The following is a 19,646-nucleotide window of genomic DNA, read 5'->3' as shown; positions in this document are numbered from 1 at the left end:
AGAGTGCTTTGTCTGTTCTGTATGTTTACAACTATCTAGTTAACATACCAAAATAAAGTAATACCAAAGCTATCCTTTGGACATTCTAGTTTTCAACTGCATCAAGTTTATTTTGGTTTAAAACGCTATAAATTACTGTTTATGAGAAACTCAGTTAGATACTCGGATAGATATCCAGAAAAATCTATTACTTTGTGGAGTACTTTTACTTTTGAACTTAAAGTCACATTTTAGTGCAAATATTTAATACTTCAATTTAATTCATTTTTATTTATATAGCACTTTTAACAGTAATCATGGTCGCAGAATCAAGAGAAAAAGTGTATGAAATGTATATAAATCTACAGTAAATTGTCAGATTGTTCCAGTTTTATTTAACTTGAATAAAAAAAGAAATAAAAAATGAAAGTAGTACTTGTATTTGTACTTGAGTATTGAGTTTGTGTACTCGTGCCACATCTGCCTTGCAGTATTTCATCCTACCCTGGGGACTCACTACACCATCCCTCACTGATTGTTTTCCTGTAACAGTACACCTTAAAATGGTTCATTCCTTACTTGAGCAAGTTTAATAATGCAGTAAGACAAAAGATTTTAACTCCGGAGGCTGATGCGACTAAACTTTGCTGGATGCCAGATAAATATGTTTAAAATATGTGCGCCGTATTTGGACGTATGTAAGATTTTAGAAAATCCGTTCTTGAACTCACTTTTCTTGACAGACATTTACTTATAGACTGTAATCTTCATCAAACAACACAACTGTCGGGTATACGATCCATAATTATTATGTGCACGAAATCATGCCCATGATGTGATCAAATCATACTGCTTCGCTTTCTCTCACCTTAACCCTTTCTTTTAATTTCTGTCTTACCCTGAAAAAACCTTTCCCTACTGCTCCCTCGTGCTCTCTCCGACATGTTTGCCTTGTCTGTGAGGGTACTGATTTAATGGCCCTGGGAGTAATGACTCTGCCAGAGGGGCTGGTAGACCAGTGTCTGAGGCTGTCATTTATCTCTCTCTCTCTCTTTTTCTCTCCCTCTTTTTCTCTCTCTCCCTCCCCAACCTCCCTCTTTCACCCTTGCAAGAAAAAAAATGGAGTAAGAAAAAGTAAAGAGACACAGTCAGAGAAAGAGCTGCCACATTTAAACATTTTATAGGACCAGTCCACCCAGTCCAACATCTGCTCTGCCAACTATAACGGATAACTCCAGTCCGCCTGCTTGCCAGTTCTGCTCGGCGTGCTCCCTTCTCCACTTCCACTGCTCGGCTGTATTTTAGAAAGCAGCACGGCGCATATAAAAGCCGAGCTCGAGAGATGTGTAAAAGTGCTGCGTTAGAAAATATCTAATCGGCATAACGGCTATAAATGAGAACATTCATTAGGAGCGTGGGGGCGTTTTGGGATGCGCGATGGCTGCAGGGTATGACGTATTTACCGAGCAGAAAAAGATGTCTTACTCATCAGGAAGACAAGAAATTGACTAAGCAAAAAAAACGAAACAAAAAAAAAAAAAAGTGCTTTCTTGGGAGCAGAGTTAATGGCAAGGTTCCTCTAAAGCTGTCGATCCGAATCATATATGATTTATATGAGCTTTGACATACTCGTCCAGTTTGCAAATCATGATAGTAGAAACTGAAATACGGTGTGAAATAAATGCACACTAATTTAACTGACTGAGATCATCCAAGAGAGATAATCATGTAAAAAGTGTAAATGTGATCAATGTGCGTCTGTCAAATAAATGAAATAAAAAATACAATAAAAACTTCCCTTGAGTTTTGTCTTTTTTGGGCTTTTTTTTTTTTTTTACTATTCCATCTCTTTTGCTACTTAATGCTTAATAGAGAGAGAAAGAGAGAGAGAGAGAGAGAGAGAAAGAGAGAGAGCATAAGGGGAAGCCCAACCCAGTTTCCTAGAGAGAAAACTGCTGCTGACTCAGGACTCTCTTTGTTTCGCTGCGCTCTCTCTCTCCCCATCTACACTGTCCAACCCCTCCACATCTGCTGTTTTTCCACACAGTTGTGCTCCCTCTTTCTCTATCTCTCTCTCTCTGACACACTCACACACTGCCCCCCTTCTCATGTCGATTTAATAGCGACGCTCTCTCCATCTGCAGGGCCGGGTTCAGAGATCTGGTGTGATGAAAAACAGATAAGTCCCACAGAAAAAAACTCATATCTGCACTCGTCTTTCACTCTCTTTTTCTTTCTCTTTTTCTCTCTCTCTCTCTCTCTCGCACACCCCCAACCTCTCATTGACGGGAGCCACAGTTCAGATGGTGCTCGATGTTGGCCAGCTTTCCAAATGCCCTCCATGTGCTGGCACCACTAGATTCGAAGACTTCTAAAAACTTTCAAGTGGTCGGATCAAAACTCGATTGGATCTCCGTGATGTCACGGCACACGGCATCGAGATCCTCACAACCGCTCTAAAGCCGCCAGACAACCACAGGTTTATCTTCTCCTGCGTTTTTTTTTTTTAGGCTTACACGAGCAGATATCTATAATCTACAAAAAAAAGGAGGATTAAAAAAAAGAAGGGGTGGAGCATGGGGGTTGGTACACGCCAAGGCTGCACTTCTCGCACGAAAATCACAGCATGAGACGTTAAATCACTGTTTTGTGGCCCAATTTCTGTGCTTTCCGTGTCTAGCAGCAAATAACATCTAAATTATAACTGATACTACTGGTCTCGTTCTTGCTTGGCACCACACAAGCTATAAATTTGCCAACGCGGGTAGTATGAGGACTTATCTCTTCGAGATTGCCGAGGCTGCAATAGATTGGGTGAGGGTGTAGAGCGGGACGGAGATACAGGTCAGACTGTCCTGTTGGCGACTAGTACAGGCTCACACTTTTCAAGTCTTAAAATGACCTCTATTAAGGTACATATAACCTCGCTGTAACATTTGTTCTGGCTAATTAGTGGACACCAGGCCACATTTCCAGCCCGGGAGAAAGAGTCGAAGCGGGATCATCCATCACGACGTTCCTGTTTAGCCCCTGACACACAGCAAACAATGTGGCCGAGGGCCGGGGGTCAGCATGCGAGATGCTGAACTCTGGCTTTGTTGTCATTGGACGAGAGACGCGCTTCGTTTTTGAGCTCAGTTTGGGTTGCGAGAGTGGAATTAAAGCGAAAGGAAAACTGAGGATGCACACGCACACATATACACAGAAAGAGAGAGAGAGAGAGAGAGAGAGAGAGAGAGAGAGAGAGAGAGAAAGAGGAAAATCTGCACACATATGGAACAGCTTTACTTCATGCTACAGGAGCAACATGGCTATTAAGTACCATACACAGAATTATCAATTCCTAAAACAGCCTAATAGATTGTGATTTATACGCATCACAATCTATTAAAATATCATATCCAAATCCATGGAGGTTTCATAAAAATAAAAGGACAGGCCGTTTGACGTGCATTCTTTACGTAATTTAAAATTGGGAACTTCTTGGTGAGATTTAGAACTATTCTCAGCATCGATTAGTTTCCCGTAACTGCACACCTTATAGGTTTTAATCCTTTATTCACAGAACCAATACATTTGCACATACAATACATTTCTTTAAACTGTCCTATATCATACTATACAACAAGCACATTACAGTGGAACCTGAAGCGGGCTCGTATTCCAAAACACTCGTAAACCAAATTGAATTTTCCCATAAGAAATAATGGAAACTCAAATTAATCGTTTCACAGCCCAAAAAAATTAATACAAAAATTAATTAACAATAAAACAAGTACAAAATTAAATAAAAATAAAACAAATTAATCTGCACTTTACCTTAAAAAAAAGTAAAAATAAATCCTGAAAGATAAGTGTTTCCGTTTGTGTGCGCAGGTGCTGTGTATGTGTGTGTATGTGTGTGTGTGTTTGTGTGTGTGTGAAGCTAAAGTAAGGAGCCTTACCCTTCTCCACTCTTTTCACACACACGTGCATACAAGATAAACACTGTTTTATCGGAAAAATAAACAAGAGATCTCTCTAATGACACTCAATTGAGCGACACACTAACGGAATCACTGCTGCAAAGTAAAAATAAAACAAATTAACCTGCACTTTACCTTTAAAAAGAATCGCGACAGAGCAGTGTTTCTGTGTAGAGCGAAGAGAAAGAGTGTGTGCGTGTGTGTGTGAAGGCGAAAGTAGGAGGGGCCTGTGTGTGTGTGTGTGTGTGTGTGTGTGTGGCACGGTGTCCAATGATGCACGCGCACACAAACACAAAGAGCAGGCTGAGCCTTGGGCAGAGAAAGAAAATGGATTTTTAACCTCTATAATGAGACTTGCTTTTGCTTTATACGCGCGCTATACACACGTGCATACAGACAAAATAAAATATGGATTACACACACATGTGGTCACAGTGTTGTAGTTAACAGTACGCGCGTGCACGGATGTTAATTATACCAGTGAGAGGCGGGCACGAAGACACAGTAGGGGAGATGATTACTCACAATTCTGCAGTGCAGGAGAGAGAAAAACCATTGTCTCAGTTGTGATCACGTGATGCTCGGCGTCAAAACAAGAAGCGCATGTGTGATACCTGATACTTGGTACTCGTAAACCAAGACTTGTTCGTTTTTCAAGTCAAAATGTATTAAAAATCTTTGCTCGTCTTGTGGAACACTCGCAAACCGCGTTACTCGTACGCTTTATAGTTACGGAAAATTAATCAACACCTTCTGACCAAACAGAATCAAGAATTAAAGAATTTCAGTACTGTGCATTAAAAGGAGACTCACTTATGCTATGTGTGTGCGTGTGTGTATGAAAGAGGGGGAGAGAGAGAGAGAGAGAGAGAGAGAGAGAGAGAGAGAGAGAGAAGAGCTTGCGGTATGAGTCACACTTGTTAAGTAGGGGTGACACAGTGTCATGGATTGTGACAGAGCCCAGACACTAGACACCAGCTGCAGCCACTCGTAAATAGGCTGTTGTCTAGAGGGCACATGTGTGCGCGCCCCAACACTCTTTTACTTACACACACACACATATATATATACATGCACACGTACACTGAGAGACGCTCTCAATCTCAAATTGGCACGAAAGACATCAGGACACACTTCATCCGAAACACATTCGTGCAGACAGCTTTTTTTTTTTGGCAGGGTCATTCTCTCTCTCACACACACGCACACACACACAGAGCATAACAACGTGGTTCAAATTCAAGCCTTGGGGAGTGAATTTAATTTAAGTTTAACTCCTGAGTTTAATGTGCAACTTGAACTTGACTTCAGTAACCCTCATCAGTGGGTCCCCGTGTTTGCGGTTAAGGTTGCCAGTTCTTGCCCTTAAGGGGGTTAGGATCAGGGCAGTGTCAGTCCAAGTGTGTAGGCACACACAGAGACGCTGTATCACATGTCTACAAGCTTATCTGTGCAGTGTCACCGTGTTGGGGAACATATATGAGCTCGTCTAGTCCTGCTGGAGTCCTGCTGGAGGTGAAGGGTTAAACGAGTTGCGCTTTCCTGCTGAGCCAGCACTCTCCCAAGTGCAAGGTTTCATTGTAGTAGATACAGAATAAAACTCCTGCGCATTAGTCATGGAAGTAAATGCTGAGGCTCCTCGTGGGTTGTTAACCGTTTCACCACCGCGACCGTAAAAAAAAAAAAAAAAAAAAAAAAAAAAAAAAAAACACACGCGTACGTTCACTGCAGCAACTTGACATGTCTAAACACTAAACAAACGCTGTAAATTACAAAAGAAAAAAAAATGGGGAAAAAGGCAGCAAGTAGGATAATTTAATGTCATAAATAAATAAATAGTAGTAAAGGATTAACAACTTATAGTGACTATAACGCAATTGATAACGGGTAGAATTGTCTAGCTGAAGCATTACAGCCATAAACAGACTAAAAAATTAGGCTTTAATAAATAATAAATTGGCAAAATGCTGCACTTTAAAGGTGTGTTCACACTTGTAGTTCGGGTTTCTTTGTTCGGACCTAAGCGAAGAAAGTTATATTAGATTTGGTTCGCTAGAATATAGTCCTGGTTCGCTTAGCATTCACACTGGCATTTTCAACTTCGGACCAAAAGACCCAACAGAAGGAATGTGGATTATATATATGGAGCTATCTTTGGTATCTTAAAAGAAGAAATTATAAAATGTCAAGTTGTACATTGGAAAAAACACAAGCAGGGCTCTAAACGATTAGAATAAAACCTTGGCTGATATTTTCATTTTGCAACTAGCTTTTATCCAGACAGCTACCGACAGTGACCATCCCACACAAATAATAAATAAGGTAAATAAATTTCTTTAAAAATACAAGCGGTGATATTTAATTCTTTGATAGACCCCCCTCGCTCGGCTATCTAATTAGCTTGGCACATATTGTATAGAGTACCTCATTAGAAAATCTGAATCATTTGCATATTGGATGAAATTATAGTCAGTTGATCATGATTGTTAAAAAAACAAGCAAAAAATAAATTAATTAATAAAAAAAAAAAATGGAATCAATATGACATCCAATAATATCCTATTCTTCATCTATAAACAACCCCACACCAGTTCCAACATGACTTCGCACCAGTGCACAAAGCAAGAGTCTATAAAGACATGGATGAGAGAGTTTGGTGTTTGTTTTGGTGAGTTTTGGACCTCACAAATGTGCTCATGGACTCTCCTAAACCTTGTGGAAATCCTTCCCAGAAGAGTTGAAGCTGTTATAGCTGCAAAAAGTCGGCCAACATCATATTATACCCTATGGATTCAAAATTGGATGTTAATCAAGATCATATGCATAGAATACTTTTGGTAATATACAGTAGTGTATACTTAAACATTCATCAGCAGTAACATTATGACCACCTGAGTAGGTCCCTCTTTTGCCTCCAAAACCTGAAAATCCCATAGAAAAACTTTCTATCGGAACCATCATGAACCATTCAGCGAAATCAAAGTCACAAAAATTCTTACGTTTGCCTTTTCTTTTCTTTTTTTGCTTCAAACACATCTACTGGGTCAGAGGAACTCCAAAACTGTGGCTCTTATGAGATGTTCCCAGTTTGCAATGGTTGGGACCTATCAAAAATGGTCCAATAGACAGATTTCAGTAACACACACATTGGATTGCAGGTTTTGGGCGCAAAAACTGAGACCTACTCAATATTAGGCCCATGTGAGAGGGTTTGCATACGGGGATATTTTAAACACTTATTTATTACTGGCATCAGTTCAACTAAATATACAGGAAATATTTCCAAAATATTGTTTTGTCTAAGTGTTGTATGTGATTTCCTGAATATATGGTTTAGAGATATGTTTGACTTCCTTAATTCTCCTTCACAGGTGCAGTGTACATGTATACCAAAGGTGTGAGAGGGAGAGAGAAGCCGAGGAGACTAGCTCAGTGGTGAGAGATTTAAAGCGGCAGGCTGAGGGTGAAAGACTGCGGTGCAGACACAGAGGAGGAAGAGACAAGAGACAGAGTTTTTTTTTTTTAAGCTGGAAACTTTTAAAAGCTGGTTTCTCTTATCCTCTCCAACCATTGTTTTTGTCCTCCTCTGTCTCTCTCTCTCTCTCTCTCTCTCTGTTTCTCTCTCTTTCTCTCTCTACTGCTTACTCTCTCCACCAAACTTCAAACACACTCCCACGCCTGTACGTGAAGAATTCTGGCAGGGCAAAATGCAAAAACGCAGAATCCCAGCATCCTGACGCTTGAATCTGATGCAGAAGCTTCCCTGAAGAACATGCATGTAGTCCTGATTAACCTCGCACACTATGAGACTACGGATATCTTCCAGAACCTGGCAGTCTACAGAAACTCCGTATTGGCATATAATAAAATGACTGACACAGCAATGACATATCAACGCCACCGGAGGAGCCAAAAAGTTTCAGTGCTGATTAATGGTTGGAGAGAATAAAGACAACATCTGGTCCGAGACGCAAACCCCAGAGCTGCATGACTCTTTCCTCCTGCTGTTTCCCGCAAGTTAACTGAAGATCAGTATTAGTGGCTGTAGAAACTAATCCAGGTCAATGAGCAGCATGTCTGTGCACAAGGACACTATCGAGCTCCATATACTCATCCTTATTTATTCATATTTATATACACGTTATAACCTGCTCTTTTAATGTATTTAAGCCATATTTTTCCATATATGTACCTGCTTTAATTTAGCCACTTTTACTTAATATTACTTTATTTGCACTTTCATAAGATAAGTGGGTTCAAGATTTAGTAAAAATAAAGACTGTACTATCTGCATGTTTGAAAATGAAAGATTTCCAGCTGGAATATAAGACAGGTAAGATTCTTGGACATGAAATGATTACAATTTTTTTCCGTACCAGAGAGCCTTACACAACCCCGTTCCTACTCCTCCAGAATTCTCCACTATATATATATATATATATATATATATATATATATATATATATATATATATATCCAGAGTCCGTGATTAGTTCAAAAAAATTTTTAGATCCGATTTGTTTCTATTATAAATGTGCGATGTTGGAATAAAGAATTGCATGACAAACTGGTTAGAGGAAGCAGATTATGTAGTTTTATAATATCTTAAAAACAAATGTTAAATTCAAATCACTCGAATGGGACAGGCACTGCATATTGTGGTGTGTCGTTCACACCTGGTAATGTTTCCTTATTATCCACGCTAAACGTCCATTATCACACACAGCTGGATAACTGCACTGCGATCATGGGAGGCCATTAAGGTCAAACATAGTCATATGATTGATTTTGAGTATAAAAAAAAAAGATTATGCATTACTATTTCTATATTAATATGCATTAATATTAAAAGATACATAGATATATACACACAATGCAAGTAACCCGGTTTGACGAACACAACTTTTAAATTAATTTTAACTTGTTAAACAAGCGAGTTTTGATATACGAGTTCCGAGTATCATCGTGTATCATGTGGCACGCGTGCGTTTCTTGTTTTGACGCCGAGCATCACGTGATCACAACTGTGCCATGGGTTCTTCTCTCTCAACCACTGTGCAATTGTGGGTAATCGTCTCCCATGCTTGGTCTCAGTGCGAATGCGTCACTCGTATAGTGCACGCGTGTAATGTGACCATGCGTGTGCATGTAAATCATCTTTTATTTTCTGTTTGTGCAGTATGTGTATATATACACACACTATATTGCCAAAAGCATCATCTGCCATCACATACAGTTGGGTACCATTTAATTCCTCATTCATAGGGTTTAATATGATATTGGCCCCTCCCCCTTTGCAACTATATCAGCTTCAACTCTTCTGGCACGGCTTTCCACAAGGTTCAGGAGAGCATTTATGGGAATTTTTGACTAATTCAGTTATTTAATTTTTCTTAATTCAGTTGTAGCCAATTCCTACCCGTCATTATGCCACTCCTCTATCAAGTCTACAACTATTAACCAGGGGAGAATGAGCAAAGGTATCAAGTGTTTCCTCTGGGACTTTTTTTCTCCCCCCGAAATGTTTGCTCCCTCCTTCCCTGGCCTTGAGAGAGGCCTTGGTGATGTTGCGAGTGTCTACATCACCACCTCTGGGTTTCGAACTTGCCAATTTTTAGATGATAGGGCGAGCTTGTTACAGCTGCGGCACTCGGAGCCCAACCTGTGCTTTAAATTAGAGCCGGCACTACTGTCAGAGCTACTGTTCCAGAAAATAAATCAACACCATCTGAGCAATCAATATGGAGATTTCATCAACACTAGGGTGTAAGATTAGTCTCACGAATGATTAAAAAAATAAAAACAATGCTTGTGAGACCTCTTGGTTCTCTGATTGCACATGTGAGTGTGATTTTGTGTGTGTGTGTGTGTGTGTGTGTGTGTGTGTGTGTGTGTGTGTGCAAGAGATTGCGCGAGTGTGTTTGTGTGTGTTTTTCCTACCCCAGTCCTGTCACACAGTCGGAGGGTGTTGAAGGAACCCATAGCAAACACCTCGCCGTCAGGAGCCCAGGCCACAGAGGTGACAGGGTAGTCGTGGGGGGAGGACGAGTAGAGGGGCCGTCCGTAACTGTCCCACACCTGATTTAAGGAGAAAGAGAGAGAAAGTCTAGTAAACTTAGAAAAGAATAACAACAGTTATGCTGTTTCAGGTAAATAATCCATTTTTTTTTTTTTTTTTTTTTTTTTTTTAAGAGTTTCATGATTTATTCCTTTATCCCCCTTACACCACGCCACACATTTCCATGCATTATTAAACTATACATGATACTTTAAATATACTGTATATCATATTTATCTTTCAAGGGTCGAATCATCTGCCTCCATTTGACCCGTCCTCTTCTCTCACACCAACTAACTTCAATAATTCACATAAGTTCCTGTTTCATTACATTACATATTACAGCAACTAGAAACAGTGTCCCCTTACCAGTCCTGCTTTTAAGCCAAAAAAAAAAAAAAAAATCTAAGGACACTAAAGTCTTGCCAGTGCTGAAAAACCATATGGCTTTAAACCTTGGCAACAATTCATTAAACATTGTATTAATAAAGCAATAAAATGTAAATTGTATACATGATTACGGCATCATAATGACCAGCACTGTGTTCATGCCAGCATAAATAAACATTATAAAAGAAATAGGGACGTTCAGGTCAAACTGGGACTGGTGATGACAAGAAAAAAAAATAAAATAAAAAGTTTAAATTGCTTTAGAACGGTGCAAATGTTTTAAAGAAGACAGTAGGTCTGTGAATGACGAACTCAGAAACATTCAGAGAGTGAAACACCTGATCCTGGAAAAATCGACGGATAATTTGAAAACAATTTGTGGAAGAGACAGATCTGTCTGTGGGAACTGTATATACAAATCGGCTGGGAGTTGCTCCCACATCTCCTTGTACATTCCTGACCTCGCTCCAAGCCATTTCCACATGTTTGGGAGTTCCTGGGAGGCCAGTGTTTCAGTCGTGAAGCAGGTAGTCCGATCAGGGCTTCAGCTTACTAAGAAAACGTTCTACCCTGATGGTATCCAAGCACTAGTGGAATGAGTGCATTAGTGTAGCGGGGGATTATAAAGAAAAATAAAGGGAGTTTTTAACTCTCACAATTAATTAAAAGTCTCTGTTTGACTTGACTTGTCCAACTTCGCCTTGTAATATGAATGCAGATTTTCTTATTCTCTGTGGATTGCTATTTCTCACATGATCGCAAAAAAAAAAAGTGTCTTACCTTATATTTACAGTCTTCACCTCCAGACAGAATGAGATCGTTCACAGAATTCCAGTCCACCTTTAAAATGATGCCCTCGTGACCTTTCCACTGCGGATATTAAAGACAGAGACGCTTGTTTATAAAGGTTGATGTTACTCCATACAAATTTGTGATAATTCCTATTGTATGCCACAGTTTCACCTACACACGCACACGTGGTCACAATGTTACAGTAAACATTACACATGCGCGCACTATACGAGTGACGCACATGCACTGAGATCGAGCAAGTGAGACGATTACACACAATTTCGCAGCGCACAAGAAAGAGAAGAACCGTTGGCACAGTTGTGATCATGTGACGCTCGGCGTCAAAACAAGAAACGTATGCGTGATACATAATACTCGACCTGGCGCTCTCTGGAATTACTAAAACCATAACCTGATAAAGGTCACGACGGCAAACGTCGTCAGGAAGCATGCTTTAAAATACGACCTGAGTAATATGCTTTAATATGCCCGCAAAGCCACAAGCTGAGTCATATGCGAATAATGTTACTGTTAAATCCTATAAACCCAGTATTTCCTATCGTTTTCGACATGGCAGCTCAGACACAGTTGAGGCGAGGATTCGAAGCACATGCTGCAATGCCCAGAGTGATGCCTCAGAGCGCATGTTCTCAAGATGCTGCCGAGCTACTGCACATCTTCCACATTCATTCACTCATCCTTATGACTGCTTCATGCCTATTTGGTCTTGCTTTCTTGGGATGGTCTTCATAAGAGCCAGTTTCATCATCATGATGCTCGATCGGTTTTTTTTCCAATGCACTTGACAATACTGTTCTTGCAAGGGCTGTTCCAGAAAAGCTGACCATCATGTCTTAAAATAACAACTGGCTGTTATTTTAATAAGTAATTCCATATGTGTTAGTTTGTAGTTTTAAAATCTCCAGTGTTGTTCTAGAATGTAGAAAATAAAACACTGAATTCAAAAGGGTGTTGAAATTTTTCACCTGTACAGTACAGTACGTATAAAAAAAAAAAAAAAAAGCTCGTGCTGCTACACTTCTTGAAAGCAGTGCTTTTAAGTCCTGTTGGTACTAAAATCTATACAACTGGAAGTTTTTATAATAAACCAGCTCCAGGTGATCTCCAAACTTGCATCAAAAATAATAAGTACAAAATTGTATTTATTTGTAATTCTAAAAAAAAAAGAAAAAAAAAAAAAAAGAGGCTACACAGTAGGAAAAAAGAGACATATGGGCAAGTGCAGGACGAAACGAAGAAAAGAAAGTTGTACGGAGAGAGGAGTAATTTTGAGGACGTGTGCTGAAACAGCTGATACACCAGCCTGTCTGTTCTCTGTTACGGTAATTGCTTCAACTTTGAGTAATTGAAAACAGCACCGTGGGTTCGTTGGCCACGGGGAACAGGAATCGACCCCCACCTTCATGCTCCAGGATCATATTTTCTCTCATGTTAAAGACTCGTATTAAATAATGCACTCGGGTCCAAGTGCTGACTTATGGGTCGGGGGTTCACAGCCCCGCAGCCAAGCGATTTGACAAACACACACACACGCTAAAACAAAGCAGGTACCAACCATCTAGACTGCAGGGTATGTGTTTGTGTGTGAGTGGGTCCGTCTACGTGCCGCCCAGCACATCGGGCAACGTATATATATATCAGTTGTTTCCGTGGCAGTTATTTACAGGGTTGTGTTGCCAGCTCGATGCGCAATTGTATCCGAGCACTTGGGGGTCAACAGCGGCAACCTACTGGCATTGGTGCTCAAACCGTGGACCGTCTGGTCAGCAGTCGGAGCCAGGATCAGCTAAATACTCATTAAGCAGAAGTTGTTCTTGTTTGAGGCGGCACGGTGGTGTAGTGGTTAGCACTGTCACCTTGCACCTCCACGGTCCGGGTTCGATTCCCGGCCAGGCTCGATTCCCGGCTTTGTGTGCATGGAGATCATGTTCTCCCTGTGCTTGGTGGGTTTTCTCCGGGTACTCCGGTTTCTCCCCCAGTCCAAAGACATGCAGGTTAGGCTGATTGGCGTTCCCAAATTATCCGTAGTGTGTGAATGGGTGTGTGCCCTGCGATGGATTGGCACCCTGTCCAGGATGTACCCCGCCTTGTGCCCTAAGCCCCCTAAGGCTCCAGGTCCCCGTGACCCTGAATACAGGATAAAGCGGTATAGATGAGTGAGTAAATGAGTGTTCTTGTTTTTTTCTTGTTTAATACGTTTGTACGATTCAAAGAAAAGCATCAGGATTTTATTTTGCATCAGTTTAAATTTCTTTCATTGACGTGTTTCACAGTTTGAGACATTACAAAGGTGGCGTTAATACGAATTAGTCCTCAGTTCGTCTCTACCTGGGTCAGTCTCTAACCTATCCAGCACATGACCTCATCATCAGCTGTACTCTCTCCTAAGACAGATCTTTATGCAACGAGGAATCAAGTTCAGTACTCGGGTTAGCCCAGCCGGCTAGGCTAGGATTAGCAAACTTGGTCTGGTATCCCGTCTCTTATGTGCACTTTAATCTTAAAATGGACCAGCGTGACACTAAACGCTCATAATCTTGAGTTGATGCGTGTATTACAGTAGTGTGTATCTATGCGGCCTTTACGGTTTAATGGCTTTCCACAGGCTGAGGTGAGCCAGCGAGCAGGGGTCACAGGGTCACAGGAAGGGTCACGGGGTCGTGCCTCCACAAACTGACAGCTGTTGCTCGGGGAGGGCTGGACTGAGAGATCCGTCTGAGCCCCTCGGCCTGTTTACTCAACGTGCCTGCTGCAGTTCAGCGCCCGGTGCAACAATAAACAGAGACGTTGCACCACCAAGTCTTTAAAATGCTCAACATAGTGCATATACACACTCACTCACTCACTCACTCACACACATTAATTAAATTGGGTTTAGGAACAGCTATGCTGGTAAATGAAGGGAGAAAAAAGAAACATTTTTCATCATACTTGAAACCCACATCACTGTGACTGTGTTGTAATGCCAAATCTCTCCCTCACACACACACACACAAAGATTTGCATGGTTGAATTAGCATCAGCTTTTTCACATAATAAATAAATTTAAGTTTTGATTGTGCAGATTAACAGAACACTGCTGTGAGAGTAAAAACTCTCGCTTTATTTCTCGGTATAATCCCGATACACTAATGCACTTATCCCAGTGTTTCACTAGAGCTTGGATACCATCAAGATGCACTGGTCTGATGTCTCAATACACTGGAGCCATGATTGGGCTGCCTGGCACATGTCTGAAACACTAGCCTCCCAGGAATGTGAAAATGGCTGGATTGTATGAAGGATGGCAAAATAACACCCAGCCTGAGATCCTGTAATGTGCAAGTGGTGCGGTGTGAGGTAAGAGGCTGTGAAGTGGTAAAGTGCAGGTTAATTTGTTTTATTTTTACTTTACAGCAGTGATTCTGTTAGTGTGTCGCTCTATCAAGTGTCATTGGAGAGATATTTTTTTTAACAGCGTTTCCATTGTGTCCGCGCGCGCATGTGTGTGAAAAGAGTGGAGGAAAGGTAACTGTGTAAGATGAGAAGAGGGAAAGGGGGAGGGGCTCCTTACTTTAGCTCCACACACACACAGCGCCTGCGCGCACTAACAAACACTTAATTTTACCAAATTTTCACTTAAAGTGCCGGTTAATTTGTTTAATTTTTACTTTATATTTTGTGTTGATTATTTTTATGTATTTTTTTTTTTGGCCTGTGAAACGAATAATTTGAGTTTCCATTATTTCAAATGGGAAAATCTTTTTTTCCCTCAAAACTATGAAATAATATTGCATTATGTAATTAATTAACAACAACAACAGTTAATCGTTCTTTTAAGACATAAAGGTGAGCTGTTCTGGAACAATTCTTGCAAGAACATTATTGTCAAAACCCATCGAGCAATATGATGAAACTGGCTCATCAAGATCTTCCCAAGAAAGTAAGACCAAAACTTACCTCTGCTGCAGAGGAGAAGTTCATTTTGTGTTACCAGTAGGGCTGGGCGATAAAACGATAACGATATGTATCGCGATAGACACGTGATTGATATCAATAAAAAATGTGTTCGATAAAACGTTCAATAGTTTTTATTCTTTGTCGGAAGAAAACAGAGGTCGCGAAGCTAGTTTGGTTGCTGTCATGCGCACTCGCTCCGCGACCGGCACTAGGACCCTAAAGTAGTACGGTTGCGATTCAGGAAGTATAAAAGGAGACAAGATGGCGCTTCACATCGCTCGGTCATTGAGTCTGCCCATGCCGTTTCCGATGCTTCGCCGGATCTTATGTGATTTTGGGTCCAATTCCTGATTGAGTGTGTGTTGCTAGAACGCGGTGTTAGCTTCTTCGCTTTATTTTGTCGTTTCTCACGGCAGCGCAACAGCCCGTTAATTTATGCCCATGCAGTGATGGAAAAGACAAACAAGTAGATGCATGTCCATTCTTTTATTTCCCGCGTTGTCAGGCGATATTACAAACTTCCGGGTGGATTCCGTACTTAAATCAAACCAAAAACTACTAAAAGAAAACAGGTTCAGGCTCTACATTCCAGCTCATCTCACATTTCCGCGTTCACGCACATTGGACTGCATTACCCACAAAGCATTGCCCGCACTGGACTACACTCCCGTAAACAGCTGCCGTAAAATCAACCTCTCTCCCGCAACAGCGGATATAATTGTGTAAACTCTTGCTCTCGGCGTGAGGGAGTTCTTACAATGACTCGCGTGGTTACGTGTTTAAAACATGATGTGAGACTATATTTGGGTGCTGACAGGTCAAAGTGATTTACATTTCAGTTGTAAATCTCGAAAAAAAAAAAAAAAAAAAACTCATTACTCAGTTATAAACATTTTTATTCATTCTTTTTTTTGTTCAACTTTTCTAAATGCACATGTAAGTCTTGATCCAAATGTTGTTTCGTTCAGACCTTATATAGACTAAAATGTGCAAATTTACCAGGTTAATTTTTTTTATTTATTTCTCAGCCATCCAGGTCACAAAAGCAAAGTTTGACGGGAATTTTAAAGTCTGTTTTTTTTTTAAGTGTTTTTGGGGAAAGTAATTAACTGCCACAATAGTGATATGATTTTAATAAACTTGGATTAGGTGATGGACTGCATTCTCTAGACATTTTGATATTCTTTTTAGACCCCAAAAAATAATAAATAAAACCAAAAAAATACAAAATAACGCTTTGTGCTGACTCATAAAAGCTTAAACTTCTTAGTTATAGTGACGCACCAGGTGAGATTGCCTGAGCAGGGCTTTATGTATTTCTGCTGATGTTGGAAGAGACAGAGGAGAAAGTTGATCGCCACCCTTCGGTGCGTTACCTGCAGAGATTTGGAGCTGGGCTGCAGAGGTTTGATAATGAGCTGCCGGCCAAAGGTGTGAAGTATCCGGTCCGAGTCTGGACCCCAAGCCACGGAGTACACGGGACATCCTGAATGAGGCAGAGACAAGGAGATTCATCTGTTTGCATATCAGATAACAACCCGAACAGCAAGATACACAACGGGTTGTTTTTAGAGTTATGTAAAGTTACGTCAGTATTTACACAGGGCAAGTTCCTTTCATTGTCGCGTTACGCAGGTGTTTAAACTGGCCCTTCTGAGACAGCGATGGACTTTCAGAAATAACAGCATGGCCTTTAAACCCGAAAAAAATAAAATTGTGTTATTAGAAAATAGAAGGGGCGTTCAAGTCCAAACTGGGACTTTTATTTGTGCAAAATAACAGAATATAGTTATCAAAGAAAAAAAAATTGTGAGTAATTTTGTAAGACTGTGAGTAACTTGCTCACAAGTGCAAGACAAGCAAAATGATTAAATAAATTTTAACTTGATAAACGAGCAAGATCTTGACGTGTCATGTGATCACAACTGAGCCAATGGTTCTTCTTTCTCTAGTGCTATGGGATTGTGGGTAATCGTCTCTCATGCCCAGTCTCCGTGCGCGCGTCACTCATATAGTCAACATCCGTGTACCGTAGTGACTGTTTTTTTAGTAACTGTACTGCAACAGCGGCCTCTCATAAAGAAAAAGGTTAAAAAGGCTGTAGCAGTGTGAGAGATTTAAGAGGTTTAACAACAATCCAATGTTACATTTGCACGAAATTCTCAGAAGAAGGCAAAATCAGGTGTCATTAGTGAGGTTTCTTGTTAAAGATTCCATGTTGGCGAGAAAGACACGCACGCACACACACACATACACACACACACACACACACATACACACAATTAAATCACTGCTTTAACAGAGAATCTGAGAGCAGTGATTCGTTAGAGTGTGTGCGTGCGTGTGTGTGTGTGTGTGTGTGAGAGAGAGAGAAAGAGAAATCCTCCTCCACAGTAGCCCCCCCCCTCCTCCTCTCTCTCATCCCAGCCAGAATTCTTTTCAAAGGTAATGTGCAGGTTCATTTGTTTTATTTTTTTTTCAAATATTTTGTATTATCCTTTTTTTAATATATTTTGTATTAATCTTTTTTATATGACAGTGTAATCGATGCAGATGTTAAACTAACCATGTTGGATCGGAACCTAGAATACTTTACTCCCCTTGAAGAGAATGAACTAATTTCACTCATCTCTTCAGCAAATTCATCAACCTGTATATAAGATTTTATACCGGCGGATTTTCTCAAACAGATAGTGCCAGGAATAACAGAACCCCTGCTGAAAATAATTAATTCTTCACTAAGCATTGAGTATGTTCCAAAATATTTTAAATTAGCAGTTCTTAAACCGATAATTAAAAAGTCTGACCTCGACCCCTGTCACTTGTCCAATTACAGGCCATTATCAAATCTCTCCTTTATCTTCAATATTCTTAAAAAGATAGTAGCGGAGCAACTATGCTTATATCTACATAGAAATGGCCTACATGAACTGTATCTGTCAGGATTTAGGCCTCATCACTGCACAGAGACAGCACTCGTGAAAGTAGTAAATGGCCTCCTATTGGCCTCTAATCAGGGTTGAGTAAATTTGTTATTTAGATTTAAATAAATCATTTAATCATTGAGCAATGCGTAAAGGATATAAGAGACTGGATGCTAATTAACTTCCTTCTACGTAATCCTGATAAGACAGGAGTTCTAGTCATAGGACTGCATGCAACTAGAAGCAAGATTTTAGATCACACCGTAACTTTAGTTGACCTTTCTGTTCTATCTAGTGCAACAGTAAGAGACCTCGGTGTGATTATAGATTCCAGTCTTTCATTTGAAGCTCATGTATAAAATATTACCAGGATAGCATTCTTTCACCTCAGAAATATTGCCAAGTTAAGGAATGTATTGTCACTAAACGATGCAGAAAAACTAGTTCATGCTTTTATCACCTCTAGGTTGGACTATTGTAACGCCTTACTGTCTGGTTGTTTAACTAGGTGCATAAACAGGCTTCAGTTAGTCCAGAATGCAGAAGCGAGAGTCCTCCCTAGATTCAAAAGATACAAGCACATTACTCCTATCTTATTCACTTCATTGGCTTCCTGTGAAATTCCGCATTGATTTTAAAATACTACTTTTGACATATAAAGTGAACTGCTAGTGTCCTACGATTCGCCACACCTACTTAGATCAACAGATGCAGGCTGCTTGTCAGTACCGCATATTATAAAAACTACAGCAAGGGGCAGAGCTTTTTTTTACAAAGGCCCAAAATTATGGAATAGCCTTCCAAATAGTGTTCGGGACTTGGACACAGTCTCAGTGTTTACGTCTAGGCTAAAAACTATTCATTTAATCAAGCATTTTTGTAAATAGATTTGTTTCACACAAATACAGGTAAAGAGTCAAATCTAGGGGACTCATGGACGTAAAGTTTTATGGTGAACTGGTATGTTTAGATGCAGTATTTCTCACTTTCATTGATCACTCAGGTTTGTTGACGGTAAGGTGATTGGTTGCTTTACATTGCAGGGAGCCCTCATGTTTACGTTTCTTTCTGGCTCTCCCTTTTAGTTATGCTGTTATAGCTAGTTCTGCCGGAGTCCCTGCTTGCACTTTAAACTAAATATACATTCACATTATACATTATGTGACTGCGACCATACCTAACTGTTATCTCTTCTCTTCTCCCCTCTCCTGTTCTCTCTCCCTCTCTCTCTCTTTTCCTCTCTCTGCCGATTTACACGTCGTTCCTGAGCTGCCAGTGATCCAGACTCCCTTGGTGCCCCGCTTCTGGTTGGAGATCTTGTCACATGAATGCCCTGTGTGTCTCTTTGGGATGCGTCTGTTGTCTGGGGACTGTTTCAGTCTACCATGAAGACAGTTCTGGCCTCAACTGATGTTGACAGCTGTTTCTCTGAGGACTTGACTTGGCTTCAGTTGCTCGATAGTTCAGGACTGGAATTTCCTACAAGTCTACCTGAGCCTCCAATAACTACCTGGACTCCATATTTACATTAACTGTTATACTGAACTGCCTGCCACATAACACACAGTATGACTGCAG

At 40.5% G+C, this 19,646-nt stretch overlaps 1 protein-coding gene across 2 annotated transcripts in view; it reads right to left on the bottom strand.

Annotated features, from left to right (window-relative positions):
* ift80 (intraflagellar transport 80 homolog (Chlamydomonas)) overlaps positions 1 to 19,646 on the bottom strand; it is a 99,780-nt gene that overhangs the window by 61,241 nt on the left and 18,893 nt on the right. For both annotated transcript variants that reach the window (XM_053487083.1, XM_053487084.1), the window contains exons 6-8: positions 16,521 to 16,630; positions 11,173 to 11,262; positions 9,885 to 10,022 (exon numbers count right to left, since the gene is read on the bottom strand). In XM_053487083.1, coding sequence (XP_053343058.1) covers positions 9,885 to 10,022; positions 11,173 to 11,262; positions 16,521 to 16,630 — 338 coding nt within the window. The remainder of the gene's footprint in view (positions 1 to 9,884; positions 10,023 to 11,172; positions 11,263 to 16,520; positions 16,631 to 19,646) is intronic.

Source organism: Clarias gariepinus, chromosome 25 (assembly GCF_024256425.1).
Source record: "Clarias gariepinus isolate MV-2021 ecotype Netherlands chromosome 25, CGAR_prim_01v2, whole genome shotgun sequence".
In the NCBI taxonomy this organism is placed as follows: domain Eukaryota; kingdom Metazoa; phylum Chordata; class Actinopteri; order Siluriformes; family Clariidae; genus Clarias; species Clarias gariepinus.
This window is presented reverse-complemented; position numbering and strand designations above follow the sequence as displayed.